This window comes from Erpetoichthys calabaricus, chromosome 12, assembly GCF_900747795.2.
Source record: "Erpetoichthys calabaricus chromosome 12, fErpCal1.3, whole genome shotgun sequence".
NCBI classification, from domain to species: Eukaryota; Metazoa; Chordata; class Cladistia; order Polypteriformes; family Polypteridae; genus Erpetoichthys; species Erpetoichthys calabaricus.
Genome location: NC_041405.2, coordinates 14,237,849 through 14,257,685, shown reverse-complemented (window position 1 = coordinate 14,257,685; position 19,837 = coordinate 14,237,849). Strand labels below are relative to the sequence as shown.

General features: G+C 39.5%; 1 protein-coding gene across 1 annotated transcript in view; it reads left to right on the top strand.

The window, feature by feature from the left end:
* The first annotated feature begins 12,931 nt into the window (after positions 1 to 12,931).
* The window catches only part of cacng2a (calcium channel, voltage-dependent, gamma subunit 2a), a 280,842-nt gene continuing 273,936 nt past the window's right edge, over positions 12,932 to 19,837 (top strand). Inside the window, exon 1 of the mRNA XM_051934466.1 lies at positions 12,932 to 13,185. Coding sequence (XP_051790426.1) covers positions 12,960 to 13,185 — 226 coding nt within the window. The 5' untranslated portion in view covers positions 12,932 to 12,959. The remainder of the gene's footprint in view (positions 13,186 to 19,837) is intronic.

Here is a 19,837-nt window from a genome sequence, read left to right as displayed (position 1 = left end):
TTTCTTGTGCTGCTATGTCCTTTTTTGTAGTCTGGAGACCAAAACTGCACACAGATGAGGCCAGTGTGTTATAAAGCTTGAGCAGAACCTCCTGTGACTTGTACTCCACACATCAAGGCGCTAGCATTCTGTTAGCCTTCTTAATGGCTTCTGAACACTGTCTGGAAGTCGATAGCTTAGAGTCCACTACGACTCCTAAATCCTTCTCATAAGGTGGACTCTCGATTTTCCGACTGCCCATTGTGTATTCAAACCTAACATTTTTACTTCCTATGTGTAATACTTTACATTTACTGACATTAAATTTCATCTGCCACAAATCTGCCCAAGCCTGTATGCTTTCCAAGTCCTTCTGTAATGATATAACGGATTCCAAATTATCTGCTAATCCACCTATCTTGGTATCATCTGCAAACTTAACCAGCTTGTTCCTTATATTCCTATCTAAATCATTTAAATATATTAAAAATAGCAGCGGCCCTAGCACTGACCCCTGTTGGTCACCACTCTTAACATCGGCCAGTTCTGATGAGATTCCACACACCATAACCCTCTGCTTCCTGTGTCTGAGCCAATTCTGCACCCATCTACAAACATCACCCTGAACTCCCACTTCTTTTAGTTTGATGCCCAACCTCTCATGTGGCACCTCATCAAATGCGTTCTGAAAGTCCAGATAAATAATATCATCTGCTCCACTTTGATCATATCCTTTTGTTGCCTCCTCATAAATTTCTAGCATGTTAGTAAAACACGTCCTCCCTCTTCTGAACCCATGCTGACTGTTCCTAATAACTTCTGTCCTTGCCAGGTGTTGCTCAATCTTATCCTTAATAATTCCTTCCATTCATTTTCCTGTGATGCACGTTAAGCTTACTGGCCTATTGTTGCTTGGATCTGCCCTGTCACCCTTTTTATATAATGGGATGATATTTGCCATTTCCAGTCCTTTGGAATCTCTCCAGTGCGCAGTGACTTCCTAAAAATATGTGTCAAGAGTTTACATCTGTACTCACTAGCCTCCTTAAGAACACGAGGGTAAATATTATCTGGTCCTGGTGATGTGTTTGATTTCAGCTTATTTAATCTGAGCAGCACTTCTCCCTCAACAATTTCCAAATCCCTCAGTACCTCCTTAGTAGTCCCTGTTACCGCTGGGAGGTTATTCACTTGCTCACTCGTGAACACCTCAGAAAAATGTAGGTTTAGGGCATCCGCTATTTCATTGTCTGCATCTTTTAATTCCCCTTTACTATTTCTGATGCACTTGACCTCCTCCTTGACTGTTCTTTTGCTACTAAGATACTGAAAGAATGTCTTAGGGTCGTCTTCTGCCATATTGGGGCGGAGTGGTGGCTCTGCGGCTAAGGTTCTGTGCTGGTATCCAGAAGGTTGCCAGTTCGAATCCCCGTCACTACCAAAAGAGATCCAACTCTGCTGGGTCCTTGAGCAAGACCCTTAACCTGAAATTGCTCCAGGGGCGCTGTACAATGGCTGACCCTGTGCCCTGACCCCAAGGGGTATGCGAAAACTAAATTCCTAATACAAGAAATTGTATAAGGTGAAATAAAGAACAAAAAAAATTAACAAAAACATCTGCTATATTCCTCTCCAACTGTCATTTAGCCTCCCTGATATCCTTCTTAATGGTTGCCGTCATGTTCTCATATGCTCTACGATTCACTCTTATACACCTTATAAAGCAGTTTTTTCCTTTGCAACTTCTTTTTTAAATCTTTATTAATCCACCGTGTTCTCCCCGTGTCTGCGTGGGTTTCCTCCGGGTACTCCGGTTTCCTTCCACAGTCCAAAGACATGCAGGTTAGGTGGATTGGTGATTCTAAATTGGCCCTAGTGTGTGTTTGTGTGTGTCCTGTGGTGGGTTGGCACCCTGCCCGGGATTGTTTCCTACCTTGTGCCCTTTGTTGGCTGGGATTGGCTCCAGCAGACCCCCATGACCCTGTGTTTGGATTCAGCGGGTTGGAAAATGGATGGATGGATTTTTACTCAATACAATTATTATTATTATTATTATTATTATTATTATTATTATTATTATTATTATTATTATTATTATTATTATTATTATTATTTTTAGTAGTAGTAGAAGTAGTAATGTGCATTCCCCCAACCTATGAGCTTGTTATGTATATTAGAAGATAATGTGGACAGCCAGAGTCTATCATGGAAGCAAAGTTGCAGATAAAGGACTAGAAAACGTGGAGACCGTTGGTCCTCCCAAGATCAATGTCCCAGCCCCTGCAATTCATGAGTACCAGCAGGTTGCCACACCACACGTATTAAATGTGTGGTGTATGTCGAGATTGTCATTCTTTGTCTTCCTTTCCTGTCTTTCTTCGAGCCTTAAATAATCTGCTCCACCCTAAATTTCAGAATGTCTTTCACCTTACACTCCAAATCGTAACCTTAGATCTTCAAATGAGGGTCTGCTTAGAATTCCAAGAGCTAAACTTAAAAGAAGTGGTGAGGCGGCCTTCTGCTGTTATGCACCTAAAATCTGGAATAGCTGACTGATAGAAATTCACCAGGCTAATACGGTGGAGCAGTTTAAAAAACTGCTGAAAACACATTACTGTAATATGGCTTTCTCATAGCTTCATCTGAGTTTAATCCTGATGCTCTGTATACAGTAATCCCCTACTTATCGCGGGCGGCCGACCGCGATAACTGAATTTCCGCGAAGTAGGGACACCATATTTATTTAATTATTTAACGTGTATTTGGACGTTTTTAAACCCTCCCTGTATTGTTTACAATCCACCATTTACTCTATTAAAAACAGGGACAACTGCTAAGCAATATGAAATCGGTAGATAAGTTTACACTTACTGTATAGCGTAGTACACGTAGCAGCTTGTAGGCTGTCATGACGTCGTCGACCTTGTTGCAAAGATTCCTAAAGCAGATTCCATCCAGACTACTGCCTTATCACGTCCACTTGCAACTTGTTTTGCGCCCTGGTTAAAGGACACTGCGGCCGTAGATCTTATATGCTTTTCCTCCTTTTTAACCCTTTAACCGCCAACTCCCTAAATATTCCCCACGCCAGGCGAAATCTGAACAATTTTCGTTTTTTTACTTTTTTACATTTTTTTTACATTTTTTACATTTATTCAAGCAGTATTGACCACTAAATGTTGTGCAAGTTGCCAGTGTATACACGAAATCTATAAATGTAACCTGAATTCTCAGCTAAGCAAAACATCTTGATACCAAACCGTGCCCTTTTCAATGGTAGATACTGTCGAAACTGTAAGCGGCCCTTCCACGACAATAAACTTTCATCAACTGCAACTGACGGTCCTGGCATGTAGGGCAACTGAAATGCTTCAAATAAATGATCAATCAAAGGACGTAGCTTGAACAAGTGGTCGCGGTTTGGATCTTTCTTATCTGGCTCGTTTCTGTTGTCATTCAAATGAAAGAATTTCAGCAGCAAAGAGAATCGGTTACGTGTCATGACAGCTGCAAAAATAGGTGTTGCATACATAGGATCTGTAGACCAGTACATCTCAATATCTGGTTTTCTGATTATTCCCATCAACATCAAAATCCCAATGAATTTTTTCATTTCGTTTTCATCAGTGTCAAACCAAGCACGAACACAGGAATGTGGAGGTAAATTGGGATTTTTCTCAATAAACTGTGCTGCATACAGATTTGTCTGATGAACAAAATGTCTGATCAAATCAGGTGACACAAACAGCTCATAAAACTGCTCAGCAGTGTAATTGTTTACATCAACAATAAAGCCACACGTTCCCTCAAACGAATGCAGAAAAGGTAGTTCACCACGGGCAGCAGCCCAGCTGAGATGCTGGGGATACAACCACTCAGCGCCGTCATCCGATGCGTCTTCATTCATAATATCATGCAGCGCACGTTGCTGCTCATCACTGTCACTAAAATCTTCTTCAGAACTGCTACAATCATGATCAGAACTGTCCAAAATCGCCTGCAAAGCCTCACTTGAAGTCAGTTTACGTTTCGCCATATTCACAGCTGTTACATGCGAATCACGTCACATGACCGGCCAAAACAACCACAGACTTGTCGAAATACAACGTAGTAATAATACCCACGCCAAACCGTCAGTTATACTACTTGCCAGGCATTCATATAACCACAGGCAAATGTGCCGGATAATTCCGGCAGTATGGCGTTAGCAATAAAACAACGGTGCCGGATATATCCGGCAGAGGGCGGTTAAGGGGTTAAATAAAAAGAATCGATGTCCTGCAGCGGTGTAGCTGTTCCCTTCCTTAAACATATCCAAAACTTTTACCTTTTCTGCAATCATTTGCATCTTCTGTTGGTGCTTGGACACGGCCCCTGAAGCAGTAGCACGTTAATGATGAATGAGTGAGATGAGACTTCCTGGTTAATGCAACACTCCGTCGCTGAGCCAATCAGCAGCACACAGGAACTTAACTGTGTGCTCTGATTGGGTAGCTTCTCAGCCATCCGCCAATAGAATCTCTTGTATGAAATCAACTGGGCAAACCAACTGAGGAAGCAAGTAAAAAGACCCATTGTCCGCAGAAACCCGCGAAGCAGCGAAAAATCCGCGTTATGTATTTAGATATGCTTATATATAAAATCCGCGAAGTCGTGAATCCGCGAAAAGTGAACCGCAAAGTAGCGAGGGATTACTGAATTCAATTAATTATCATTATTATTCACGGTGGCTCCAAAATCTTTACTAACCCCTACTTTCTCTTCTGTTCTTTTTCCAGTTTTCTGTGGTGGCGACCTGCGCAACCTCCACCTAATCAAAGCACCGTGATGTCCTTACATTGATGGATTAAAGGCCAGAAATGCCAGATCAGAGAGCAGTTAGCTTACTAAGATGGTTACCTGAACATATTTAATGCCAAGACTCCACCAAGGTTGTATTTGGATATGATTCGTCACACTCCTCACTTTGCTTACATTTGAGGTACATTAGGAATGTTAAGGAACCTTTAATGCACGAGTAAAAGTTTAAACTTTCACTTCCATTTGTTTTAATTTGTGACAGGCAGGCAAGTGTAAACATATAAGGGCTATTGAGAGGACGTGGGACACTCTGGTCAGCCCTTCATAATAAAGAGTCGAAAAGTTAGAACAAGGTAACCCAGAGACTCTTCCATGTTTGTCAAGTTATAAAATCAAAATTGTCCTGTTGGCTCTCTTGAAGTGCATTATCACGGGGAAGGGTTCTGGAGACGCCTCTCCTTTATACATAAATCCACATTAATTAATAAAGTATCTATCTATTTATTCTTGCATACTATACCAAATTATTTCTATCTATCTATCTATCTATCTATCTATCTATCTATCTATCTATCTATCTATCTATCTATCTATCTATCTATCTATCTATCTATCTATCACAATTCATGTTGGCCTGCTCTTATACTTACCAGCCTTTGGGAATATTCAGTTGAGAGTTGCAATGCACTTGCACCAAGGGCTATATACAGTATACAGTGAACCCTCGTTTATCACTGTTAATCCGTTCCAGACTCAACCGTGATAAATGAATTTTCGCGAAGTAGGATTATTTATAAATCGAATATTTTTGCAGTTAGAGTATAGAAAACCTGTTTACGACCTTCTAAATACGTTTTTTAGCATTATTAGAGCCCTCTAGACATGAAATAACACCCTTTAGTCACCATTACACTCGTATTACCCAATATATTAGACTAAATAAGAGAAAATAAGACATATTAGATGTTACAAATATCATATTATTATTATTATTGTACTGTACATTTAATTACACACACACACAGTTCTTACACACAACCACTAACCTATGAAGGCACGAGCTCAGTAGGAGAGTCTTCATGTGGTGCAGTATCATCAGCAGGTGTGTCGTTGTCTTCTTCCGCTGAAGGAGTACTAGGAGTAGGCAGTGGGTGTCTGGGTGCGCGGCTGAAGAACATCTTGATAGGCAGTTGCTGGCGCTGTCTTTTCATATGCGTGAGGAGTCTTTTGTAGGGTATTGCCATCTATGATCATATCCAAGAGTTTCACCTTCTCCTGGATGGTAAGCATCTTCCTCCGGCGCTTAGTTTCATTGTCAGAAGGCTTAGAAAAAGCAGCACGTTTAGGAGCCATCATGGGGCTTTGATAAAAGTTCTCAGAAAGCGCATGCGTAGTGACGCAAGAGTGTATGAGAAAATATCGCGCTAGAGTGAAGCCGCGGAAGTCGAAGCGTGATATAGCGAGGGATCACTGTAGTCCACTACCATCAGACGTCACCCAGGTATGACTATCACTGTAGCTTCTCGTTTAGGATTGTTATGAGTTCCTCACTTGTGATTGACTTAACTAAGAAAAGAGCTCTGCCTAGAGGGGGCTGGGTGGTCTCGTGGCCTCGGTACCCTCGCAACTTTTATTTTCGTTCTCCAGCCATCTGGAGTTTTTTTTTTTGTTTTTTCTGTCCTCCCTGGCCATCGGACCTGACTTTTATTCTATGTTAATTAGTTTCCCTTATTTTAATTCTCTATCTTTTCTCTTGTCATTTTTCTCTTTCTTCATCATGTAAAGCACTTTGAGCTCCATCACTTGTTTGAAAATGTGCCATAGAAATAAATGCTGTTGTTGTTGTTGTTGTCCCTATCATGTATTTGTCTTCTACAACTGGCCTCATGCTCAGCTGATGTTGCTGCCCTTCTTTTTCTGTCTGTCATGTCACCTTCTCAATCAGTTTGCTGTCTGAAAGTTATGAGACTGGAGCTGTCATTCTTCTTTTTCTTCTTCTTCGTATCACATAATCTGCTTCTGCAATTTGCTTCAAGCTCAGCAGCCACGTCACCTTCTTGATCATTTTGCCTTTGAAGTTTGTCGTAAGAAAGACACAAACCTCGATAACTTTGCAGAGGAGTGGTCATTTATCTTCTTCCTTTGACAAAACTGGATTCTGCAGTTTGCTGCACCGCCAACAGCTAACACCCCGGTTATTTTCCTGTCTGCAACGCCACATGCCCGTTCTTTCTCTGTCAGCTACGGTACGTAGCCATGCCATCATTTGCTGTGAGAAGGTTCTGAAGCTCAATTACATGGCTGAGGTGGTATGCATCTTCAATTAGTGGGTTGTTTCATGTGTATCGCATTATATTCTCTCCGTTAAGACCAAGATCGAGGTTCAAGATCCAGTGGTTCATCATTTTTTGCATGACAGAAGTAATCGAAACTTATTCACAAGATATATGAATGGAGTTTGGACTGGGCGCATGTAAAACAAGTTATGTAGAGAAGGGAAGGTGAGGATACCCTTGAAAATGTCACTCAAACTGAGACCATTGCAGATGACTTGGGTTCCAACGGGACAAACGTATACAACACAAGCAAATTCAATATATGACTATTACACAAACATATACATCATGTCTTTCACAAGTACCAAAAACGCACCTATATTCACACCACAAAATTAAAGCCATCACACTTCACACTGATCTTCTTGTACTCCTCCAGAGGTATTCATTAGTCAGAAACAGGCCTACAACACGAACACAATTCACAAACCACAAAGAGCAGCACCCCAACATAGCCATAGAACCACTTGCTCTCTGTCATGCTGATGGAGGAAGGGCTCTCATAGACATCATTAGTTTACACAACACACCGATTCATAATTTATGAAACTCCTTCCACACAAACCAGCATCCATCATCAATACACAGAGAAACAGTTGATGTAGACACAAACTACACCTCATTTAACCTTCATACCACGGATGACATAACAATCACACATTTCATAACAGACATCCTCATGAACTTGACCAACTTTGTATGGATAAGACAGTGTCAAATATCTGGCCAAGCCAAGGTGATCTGTTTGGTGGGACAGAAGGGTTTGTGCTGGCCATACAAGATCAAGTTAGAAACATTACAGACAATCCAGGCAGATCCTACCACAAGGAACAAGAAAAATGCAGCTGAGCACATCGGGATGTAAACTTCTGACGCAGACCGGTGACTTGACAGACACAATCCAATGGCAGGTATTAGACATCAAGAACTGGCACTGCAACAAAAACTAGCAGACACAGACAAACCAGGCTATACCAGAGTGCTAGAAAAAGCCACACACAACCTTTACTGGGACAGAACTAACCACCATAACAGACCGGACACAACACTGGTAGAAAAGACAAATAAAATGACAGATAATATTGACATTGCCGTGCCAAACCCACTCAACGTACAACACACACACACAAACGAAATGCTGAAGTAAACAGAACTGACAGAAGAAATACGTCACTTATAGATAGATAGATAGATAGATAGATAGATAGATAGATAGATAGATAGATAGATAGATAGATAGATAGATAGATAGATAGATAGATAGATAGATAGATAGATAGATAGATAGATAGATAGATAGATACTTTATTAATCCCAATGGAAAATTCATTTATTGGGAAATGGACAAGATGATAATTGTGCTTGAGCGATGTTGTATCCTTCACTTGTGTCATCCCACATACAAATGGCAACAGATATTACATGGAAACCAACACAGTAAAAGAAAGCGGCCATTTTTAACACATATCACATAGTGAGGACATTTCTTAGCACAAACACAGTCCTCTAAAACATATACAGGCATACGCACACCACATGAAATGGCTCAGGAACAAGACTATTCCAGAATAAACTTTGAATAATAATAAAAAATAATTTAGCATCTCCAATCCACCAAACCTGCAAGTCTTTGGACTGTGGGTAGAAATCAGAGTACCTGGAGGAGCCAGCACGGGAATCTCAGTCAGGCATAAAGATATTAATAATAATAATAATAATAATAATAATAATAATAATAATAATAATAATAATAATGTTTTATATAAATGTACACTCTCAATGATACATTACATGATAAACTTATAATGTTATGTCATTCCCTCTCTTTCAAAAACAGCATAAGTAATTATGGGGAAATGCACAAAATCATATTTGGAAATAAAAATAAATGTATACAGATTTTAATTCAGTATTTTAACATTGAAATAAGTAATAATAATGAGATTTATTTTTATAGACTGCCAACATACTTTTCATTTAAAATGAAATAACATAACAAATAAAAACTTCATGCTTTAATATAATAATTACCATAATAATGCAAAATATATTTTGATAAAAAAGAAAAGGAAGAAGACAAAAATAGACAAAAAATGCATAATATAATATAATATAATATAATATAATATAATATAATATAATATAATATAATATAATATCTGCGGTGCGTTGGCGCCCTGCCCGGGATTGTTTCCTGCCTTGTGCCCTGTGTTGGCTGGGATTGGCTCCAGCAGACCCCCGAGACCCTGTGTTAGAATATAATGGGCTGGATGATGGATGGATGGATGGATGGATAATTCCAATGATACTCTTTTTGAACAAGTAAGTTTGTCAAATGAATAAATAAAAAATATTAATATGAATAATTTTGATCCTCTTCAATTTCATTATTATTATTATTATTATTATTATTGTTGTTGTTGTTGTTGTTGTTGTCGCTACTGCTGCTGCCGATGATGATGATGATTGTTATTATTGCTTATGTTGGTATTATAATTATCATTATTTTTATTGTTGTAGCTATTATTAAGCTGAAACTTATCTCAGAATTCAGTGTTCAAGGCAGGAAAAACACCAAGTAAGAGGAGCAATTATTATTATTATTATTATTAAGAAGAAGAAGATTTGAATTATTGCTATCATTATTATTGTTGTTTTTGGTGTTTCATTCTCATTATTGTTATTGATGTTTTTATTATTATTATTGTGTTTGTAGCTATTATTATTATTATTTTATTATTATTATATAGTTGTTTTTTTTGGTTATTATCCATTCATCAATTCTCAGACCCACTTATCCAGAGATGAGGTAAAACTGGTGCTATCCCAGTAAGCAATGGACACAAGGCAGAAAAACACATGGTCACAAACCCAGTTATGATGACGATGATGATGATGATGATGATTGTTGTTGCTCCCGTGTTTGGATCCTGGGGTTTGTCCTGGTGACATCAGGTGTTTAGTGCGCCCCAACACTGGGTGAGACCCGACTCTGTGTCACCCCCCAGAGTCACACGGAGCCTCTTCAGAGTCATTAATAAACTTAAAATAGACGTCCACATGCAGAAAAGGGGCAGTAATCAAGCCGGGATTTGGACACAAGACGCGAGAGGAGGCATCAACACGTAGCACTGAGCAATTATGCATTGCTTTTAATATTAAGTTTAATATTTCGGATATTATGTCAGACGTATTGTTATCATTATTATAAAACACACATTCTCACACAAATACAGAATAGCCTTTTCTTCCATTACTATTCTTGTTATCGCCCTCGTCGTCATTGTGCTCTTCATTATTATTATTATTATTATTATTATTATTTATTATTATTATTTTTTTATTATTATAACAATTCTCATCGCCATTATTCCATTATTGGTGCCGTGCTTATCGTTCAGCATTAAACGGCACCCTGCTGTTGCTCAATTTTTCCCCAGCAGTGCCTGGTCACAGCTGATGTGTGCGCCGCCCGAGCCCGTGTGTGCGTCTCACTGAGTCGAGTCTCGATGTGATGCGTTGCTCCTGCATTGGAAGCGCTGTGCACGTATTGCCAGAAAGAGAGGAAAGAGGAGGAGGAGTAGAGAGGGAGAAATAGAGAGGAATCAGGCTACGCCTTTCTCTCAGCTCCGTTAGCCAAAGGGGAGCTCTCATCCTAGAAGCCCAGGGATCAGGGCTGAAGGAAAGAAACGGGGAAGATTGGATGAGAGGGAGTGTGGTGTGTGCGAGGCGGATCGAGAAAGCAAGAGAGAGCGACCGGCGGGGCATAGAAGACAAGAAAGGACGACGTTAAGCGAGAGAACTGGGATATTATTGTTATTTTAGAAAAGGAAAAACATCATCATATCCTTGTTTAAGAGGGTTTTTTCTTTTTTTTTTTTCTTTTTTTTTTTCTCCTTTCTGGATCCCGTGAGAAGGGTCGTCGCCCTCACAAGCCTCAGCGTCCCGATCATTCTCGTTGCTTTCCAAAGGGGAAAATAAATCCATAACAAAATAAGAATTAAAAATTGGCAGATCACAGACGAGGAAAGAAGGAGGACGGAAAGAATATTTTAGAAGCTGCAAAGATCTGAAGCACCCGGAGGAAAGGCTTTGTCTGTCTGACAGTTTGCCTAAGAAGGTATCGCCGGAGCTGTCCGTTCAGCACCACAACATCAGCAAACGGACTGAAGCGAGAGACGGAATATTTGACACCGTCGGGACAATGGTGACCGACTGTCGTTGGTCTGCTAGTGCCGGAGACAAAATTGGCTTTTTTAGCGGAGAGACGGCGCATGCTGGCTTGTAGTCGGATACAAGGACGGAGAAAAGCAAGAAATCACTGAGAGAAAAAAAAAAAAAAAAAAAGGCATCACGCTCGTGTTAAATGTAAGGAGACGTTAGAACCGCTAAGGGAAAAAAAGGTGAAAAGCGAGCCCTCCCCCACTTCTCAAAAAGAAGAAAAAAGAAGAAGAAAAAAATGGAATTAATATCATCAACGTTTCGCCAAGCTCTTTTCCCACGACACGCTTTTGATAACCTCGTCTGTTGCAACAAATCCCAGGAAGGGCAAAACAAATACAAGCTTTTGAGCTAAGTAGGGTGGCATTTTGTTATTCTGTATTGACACATACTCTGATAGAGTATCTACCCTCCTTCCACTTTTTTTTTTTTTTTTTTGTGGCGTGGGCTATTTCTGATGACAATAACAACCAATTTTATTGTTATGACCATTTTATGAAGGAGGACCAAGGGATCAAAATAACGGATTTTCATGGCGCAAGCCGAAGATCTGGACCAGCGACTTGCTCTCGGAAGAAACTCGCTGCCAGGGACCTGCTCCGGTGGATCCCCTTCATTAAATGTCGAGTGATGCTCGCCTCGTCTTGGCTGCTGTTGCTGCTGCTGCACTCTGCGTTTGCATTTCTCATTTCTCCGTGGAAAGCCACTACAATTTAGCCGTTACATATGGAAACTGGGGATCAAAATTTTAGGAAAAAGGATTAACGGCTCTCTTTGACTTTTTCTAATATTTTTCTCTTATTTATCCATTTCTTTACTTTTGTTTCTTTTCTTTTTATAATTTGTTTTCATTTGAGAGGAAAAATAATCATTTAACTTATTTTCTTTTTATTTTATATATTTCTGTTACGGGGGAAGTGACCTCTATTTTCCTGTTTCTCCCTTCTCACCACCCAACACAACAGACAGACAGGCAGATAGACGAACAGACAGACAGACAGATAGATAGATAGATAGATAGATAGACAGACAGACAGACAGACAGATAGATAGATAGATAGATAGATAGATAGATAGATAGATAGATAGATAGATAGATAGATAGATAGATAGATAGATAGATAGATAGATAGATAGATAGATAGATAGATACTGAAGGATTATATCACAACCAAACTCGTTGCTGCTGATTTTTTTCCAAACTAGACAATGTAATTAAGATTTTTTTTTCTTTCATATTATGTTTATTAATTATTAGGTTTCCTTTCTGCCAGGACATTTTACTTCTATAGTGGTACTCGACAAACCTAACTGGCACTGATTAAGACCACTAAGTCCGATCTGAATCGTTGATTTCACAACTGCATGTGTACCCACCCGGCTGTGACGGGACAGGACTTGTAGAGAAGCCCCCGTGTAGAATTCATTTCCTGGACCCTCTGTCGCTTTCCCCCCCTTCCGTCCGTCCCCTGTTCTCTCTCTCTTTCTCTCTTTCTCTCTCTTTGCCTTCCTCCCCCTTCTACAGGATTTATTATTATTATTTTTTTTTCTTTCTATTTCTTTTCACTTTAATTTTCAAATATTTATTTCCTGTACGTCAAACGTAAAGGGGGTCCCCCTTTCATGGAATGCGGCAACATGGGACTTTTTGACCGTGGTGTTCAAATGCTATTGACGACCGTGGGCGCCTTTGCCGCTTTCAGCCTGATGACAATAGCGGTTGGCACTGATTATTGGTTGTACTCCCGCGGAGTCTGTAAGACCAAAACCGTGAGCGAGAACGAAACCAGCAAGAAGAACGAAGAAGTTATGACTCACTCTGGGTTGTGGAGAACGTGTTGCTTAGAAGGTAAGACGCTTTTTTTTTTTTTCCTAATTTGAATTGTTCGTTTACTAGCTTATCCTATCTCTTTGCATGAGCATCCTAATCTGAAACTCAGCAAATGTATCGAATGTTCAAAGCTCGTCTCGTCCCAGGGCTCGCGGTGCCGACAGCCACACGCACAGGCCTCTCGCGCTGTCTGCGTGCCGCTCGGGCTTCAGAGCGGATGGGATGTCAGCTCACTGTCATGCAAACGTAGTTGGAGTCGTTTCTCTGAAAACAGTGTGCATATGCATTTGTTTAGTGCTTTTAGCTTGTATTTATTTAGCCCGCGTTGAATTTGGAGGGTGCTGTGTATTGTAGTCAGGGGAGGTGCATGGGTGCTGGCGACTTTACGAAATTCTTGACAAACTTCACTGGCAGTGCGGGGAGACACTCGGCGGTGTGGATTCCGAGATAACGGCACTCATCTCCGAGACACCGATGAGCTGAAAATGCGAACCGTCCGGCTTGCTTGTGAAACGGAAGTAGCGCTTTATGTTACCTGAAGCAATAATGCAGAGCCATTAATGCATCAGCACAGAATATCATACTCTACAAAACGAACGGTCCAAAGGGGGTTTTGATTTTAAGAAAACCCTCACACCATAAAATTACACAGGCCAAGTTCAGGCTTCTTCATCATCACCCCCAATACTCAGCCTTTAAAACTTCAGTTTAGCCAACTTTTCAAGGCCAAACCCCCAAACCAATTTAAATTTACAAAACGACCCTTGCAGACTGAAAGGTTTCTTTCTAAAGCAATGAAACCACACGACCCACTAAAATGCCATTAAAGAAGCAACATTTGAGAGAGTATAGGAGGGCATGGTGGAGTCGGAAAGTTCAAACAAAACGGAAGAAAAGAATGAAAATGAAGAATCTGAATGAAGAAAACCGCCTAATAGAATAAATTTAATAATAAGTACAATAATAATAATGAAGAGCACGATGACGATGATGGTGATAAGAATAGTATTGGAAAAAAGGCTATTGTATGTGTGTGAGAGTGTGTGTATGCTTTTATAATAATGATAACAACATGTCTGACATAATATCAGATATATTAAAGTTAATATTAATAGTGGGAAAAAACAGAGTAATGATCAGAGCTACACTATTAAAATATTCAGGTAAAGAGGAGGTGTAAGAGGATGAAGAATGATACACATATATATATATATATATATGTGTGTGTGTGCTCTTTTGTATATATATTGTGCCACCACCATCTACCCAAAGCACCATGATGTTCCAACAATGATGGATGGGTTAAAAGCCAGAAGTCTGTATAACCATCAGCATAAAGTGACTCTGTGAAAACCCGAACTACAAAGAGGACTATTTCATTTATGTTAGGTAGAATGCCCAAAGGGGACTGGGCGGTCTCGTGGCCTGGAACCCCTACAGATTTTATTTTTTTCTCCAGCCTTCTGGAGTTTTTTTTTGTTTTTTCTGTCCACCCTGGCCATCGGACCTTACTCCTTCTTATGTTAACTAAGGTTGTCTTATTTTAATTTCTTATTTGTCTTTTATTCTTCTTTTCTTCATTATGTAAAGCACTTTGAGCTACTTTTTGTATGAAAATGTGCTATATAAATAAATGTTGTTGTTGTTGTTGTTGTTATATGTATAATTCTTCATCCTCTTACAGCTATATATATATGCTGTACTGTATATATATGTACAGTACAGCGCATGTATATATACAGTATATATATATGTATAATTCTTCATCCTCTTACAGCTATATATATATGCTGTACTGTATATATATGTACAGTACAGTGCATGTATATATACAGTATATATATGTATAATTCTTCATCCTCTTACAGCTATATATATATGCTGTACTGTATATATATGTACAGTACAGCGCATGTATATATACAGTATATATATGTATAATTCTTCATCCTCTTACAGCTATATATATATATATGCTGTACTGTATATATATATATGTACAGTACAGCACAGTATATATACAGTATATATGTACAGTATATATATGTATAATTTTTCATCCTCTTACAGCTATATATATATATGCTGTACTGTATATATATATGTACAGTACAGCACAGTATATATACAGTATATATATGTATAATTCTTCATCCTCTTACAGCTATATATATATATATATATGCTGTACTGTATATATATATATGTACAGTACAGCACAGTATATATACAGTATATATATGTATAATTCTTCATCCTCTTACAGCTATATATATATATGCTGTACTGTATATATATATATGTACAGTACAGCACAGTATATATACAGTATATATATGTATAATTCTTCATCCTCTTACAGCTATGTGCTGTACTGTATATATATATATATATGTCTGTACAGTTCAGCACAGTACATATATATATATATATATATATATAAAACCACAGGTATGATTGTTTATAATCACTAATACACTTTAAAAAAAGAAAGAAAACTTCAGAACGATGCCATTGGGGAACTATTCTGGGTTCCAAAAAGAACCCTCCACATGAAGGTTCCAGAAAGAATCTTACTGTATTTACATCAGTAACACGTTTCACAAATAGCTATGAAGAGGTGATAAGAGATTTGTGAAATCCCAGTGGGTTCACGTGAAAGTTCCAGAAGGAACCTCTATTGATTTACATCCATAACAAATAGCTCAGAATAGATCATGGATTTGTGAAATTGCAATGGTTTCCTGATTTTTAAAAGGACTCTCGCTGCACACAGTCACATAGGCTAAGTTCAGGTCTTCTTCATCTCCTGCTAGGCAGTCCACTTTACATTAAAGATTTCTATTTTTCCCATATACAGTATTAGGAACCTTTACAAAACCATTCCATAGACCATAACATCTTCAGACCCCACAAGTCCAACAGAAACAATCTCCTATGTCAAGAACCCTTCCCAAGATGAAATGGTTCCTTGAGAAGCGATGGCTCTATGAATAACCATGAAGAGTGTAGAAGGTTTGGCTTTGCATGGATAGGATGAAAGGAATGCGAATAAAGAATCGGATTACTGTACTCAGCACTCATTCAAAAAAACTGCCTAATAAAGCAAGGCAGGGCAAACGTATCAATGGCATAGGCAGGAAGAACGTAAAGTTTGTAACCATTTGCATGTTGTTTGCGTCATGAAATCTATGCTCTGTAAAAGTTAGGGACCTGTGAAAGACCTGTAATCCCACTGGTGACTCTGTGTGAGCTCGAGCAAGTCACGTCAGTCTGCCTGTGCTCCTGCTGGAATCACGGAAGGAACGGAAGCAAAGGTACCTCTCAAATGCTGTGAGTCACCTTGGATAATAATAATAATGATAATTCAGGAAATGGATGAATTACATAATTTAATAATCCAAAACAATTAAGTCAAAAAATAATAACAAAATAATGATAATTAAAATAATATTTTCCTTGAATTCCTAATAAGTGGATGGAATGGAAGATAATAAAACAAAAGTAAACAAAGAAGTAAAACTAATGATAACAACACTAATAATTGGTTAAGAGGATTCAGGAAGTGAGTGGTTGAATAAACAGATGGAATGAAGGCTAATATATATATATTACTTATCTTATATATAAATGTCTACGCATGGAAGTGTGTCTGTCTGTCTGTCTGTCCGGCCCGGAAGTGAGAGGTGGAGTCGGGGTGAAGGCTCCGCGTCCGAGGAAACAGAAAACTCGCTTAGCCGCTAATAACACCAGCGAGGTCAGCACGTCGGCAAAACGAAACCTCAAAAGAATGACAAAGTCGCTTAGCCGCTAACATCGGTTAAACGGTATCCCTTTTACTTTTCCTCTCGCCGCTAATGCACAAGCGATGTGAGCACGCCAGCAAAACAAAACCTCCTCGGAGAGAGACGCCCAGAGGAGTTCCTTTCAATTACCCGACATCTCTACATTTCAGTTTTTTTTCAGACAATTTCAATAGTTTCTAGGACCCTAGGGTTTTAACAGCATGGGCTTACACAGCTAGTATGTATATAAAATGCTAAGTGTTGTTCATTTGTTACGCAAAATCTCACAAACCATTGGACCTTGAACCTCGATCTTGTTCTTAATCGAGAGAGTATGATGTGAAACACGTATTACGACCCACGAATTGGAGATCTGAGCTACCTCAGCCATGTAAGTGGGTGTTGGGTCCTTCTCACAGCAAACAGCAGGACATCTAAATGCCATACTTGACGGGAAAAGAACAGCGGTAAACTGCCGAAAGTGAAGCAACTTGCAGAAGTCAATTACGTGAAAGGAAAAAGAAGAATGGCTGCCACAGTCTTGTATCTTTCGTATGGCAAACTGCATAGGTAAAATGAGTGAAAAGGGGACAGGGTGGAAAGAAAATGAAGAGCTGCAGCATCTGCTGACCACGAGGCAAATTGCAGAAGCCAATTACATTATAGGAAGAAGAAGAAGAATGACAGACATGGCATCCACTGCTTGTCAGATACACATGGCATGGCAACTCACAAATTGCTGGGGCTGGGACATTGATCTTAGGAGGACCGAAGGTCCTCAGGTTTTGTAAAACTTTACCTGCACTCTTTGTTTCCATGATAGATTCAGGCTTTCCATATTATCTTCTTGTATACACAGTAGGCTCATAGGTTGGAGGAATGGACATTACTACTACTACTGTTGATAATGATAATAATAAGAATAGTAATAATAATAACAACAATAAAAATAATATGATGCTACGCACAGAATTCACTCGAGCTCCATATGTGCAAAGCATTCAATTATTCAACTTAAAATCTTTTATCGAGCACATCTGCCTCGCTTAAAATTGTCCAAAACGTTTCCAGGGCAAAATCCAACCTGCGAACATTGCAATCGAGCTCCAGCCTCATTAGGCCACATGTTTTAGGCCTGTACCGAATTAACATCATTCTGGACCAAAATCTTTTAAATGCCGTTCAGACAACCCTGGTGTCACAATCCCTTCTAATCCACTAACAGCTGTGTTTGGTGGGCTCACAGAGGGGCTTAAAGTGGAGAAGGACAAACAAACTGGAATTGCCTTTACTACGCTATTGGCACGCACACTTATCTTGCTCAACAGGAAGAATCCTAATTCTCCTCTCTTCAGTCAGTGAGTAACTGATGTTATATACTAACATATATAAAATATATATATATATATAAAAATCTAATTCTCACTTAGAGGATCTGTGCAGAACTTTTTCAAAACTTGGCCTGAGCTGATAAATAACATTTTTGAATAAGCTTTTAAATTGGGAAATTGGGGGGAAAAGACTCCTTTCTCTCTTTACTACTCTCAATAGTTTAACTTTGGCTGTTGGCCTTCCTCTCTTTCTCATGGGTGGGGGATGATTTGAATTTAGTTTTGACTTGATCATATGGAATGTTATATGTTTTTAATAAATTCAATAAAAGATAAAAATAAATACATAAATTAATTAATCAATTACTTAATTAATATTATGTTGCCTTTTCCCATGCTACTCTGTAATGGAATGTATGAGCTGGGAAACATACAATCAAAAACTATAAAGGTGATAAATGATAAAGGTGTCAGGCAATTAATAATACTAATACTACTACTACTACTACTACTAATAATAATAATAATAATAAAATAAAATAAATAAATAAATATAATAATAATAATAATAATAATAATTTTAGGGGCGGCACGGTGGCGCAGTGGGTAGCGCTGCTGCCTCGCAGTTGGGAGACCTGGGGACCTGGGTTCGCTTCCCAGGTCCTCCCTGCGTGGAGTTTGCATGTTCTCCCCGTGTCTGCATGGGTTTCCTCCCACAGTCCAAAGACATGCAGGTTAGGTGGATTGGCGATCCTAAATTGGCCCTGGTGTGTGCTTGGTGTGTGGGTGTGTTTGTGTGTGTGTCCTGCGGTGGGTTGGCACCCTGCCTGGGATTGGTTCCTGCCTTGTGCCCTGTGTTGGCTGGGATTGGCTCCAGCAGACCCCCGTCACCCTGTGTTTGGATTTAGCGGGTTGGAACATGGATGGATGGATGGATGGATGGATGGATATTTGAAGGTTTATAACAGAATACTAAATTTTAGGAAGTGAGGTGATGATTAGTGAGCAGCAGGATGGTTTCATGCCAAGAAAGAGCACCACAGATGCAATGTTTGCTCTGAGGGTGTTGATGGAGAAGTAGAGAGAAAGCCAAAAGGAGTTACATTGCGTCTTTGTGGACCTGGAGAAAGCATATGACAGGGTGTCTCGAGAGGAGCTGTGATATAGTATGAGGAATTCGGGAGTGGCAGAGAAGTACGTTAGAGTTGTACAGGATATGTACGAGGGGAGTGTGACCGTGGAGATCTCCTGTAGGAGTGACGGATGCATTCAAGTTTGAGGTGGGATTACATCAGGGATCGGCTCTGAGCCCTTTCTTATTTGCAATGGTGATGGACAGGTTGACAGACGAGATTAGACAGAAGTCCCCGTGGACTATGATGTTTGCTGATGACATTGTGATCTGTAGCGAGAGTAGGGAGCAAGTTGAGGAGACCCTGGAGAGGTGGAGATATGCTCTAGAGAGGAGAGGAATGAAGACCAGTAGGACCACCAAGACAGAATACATGTGTGTGAATGAGAGGGAGGTCAGTGGAATGGTGAGGATGCAGGGAG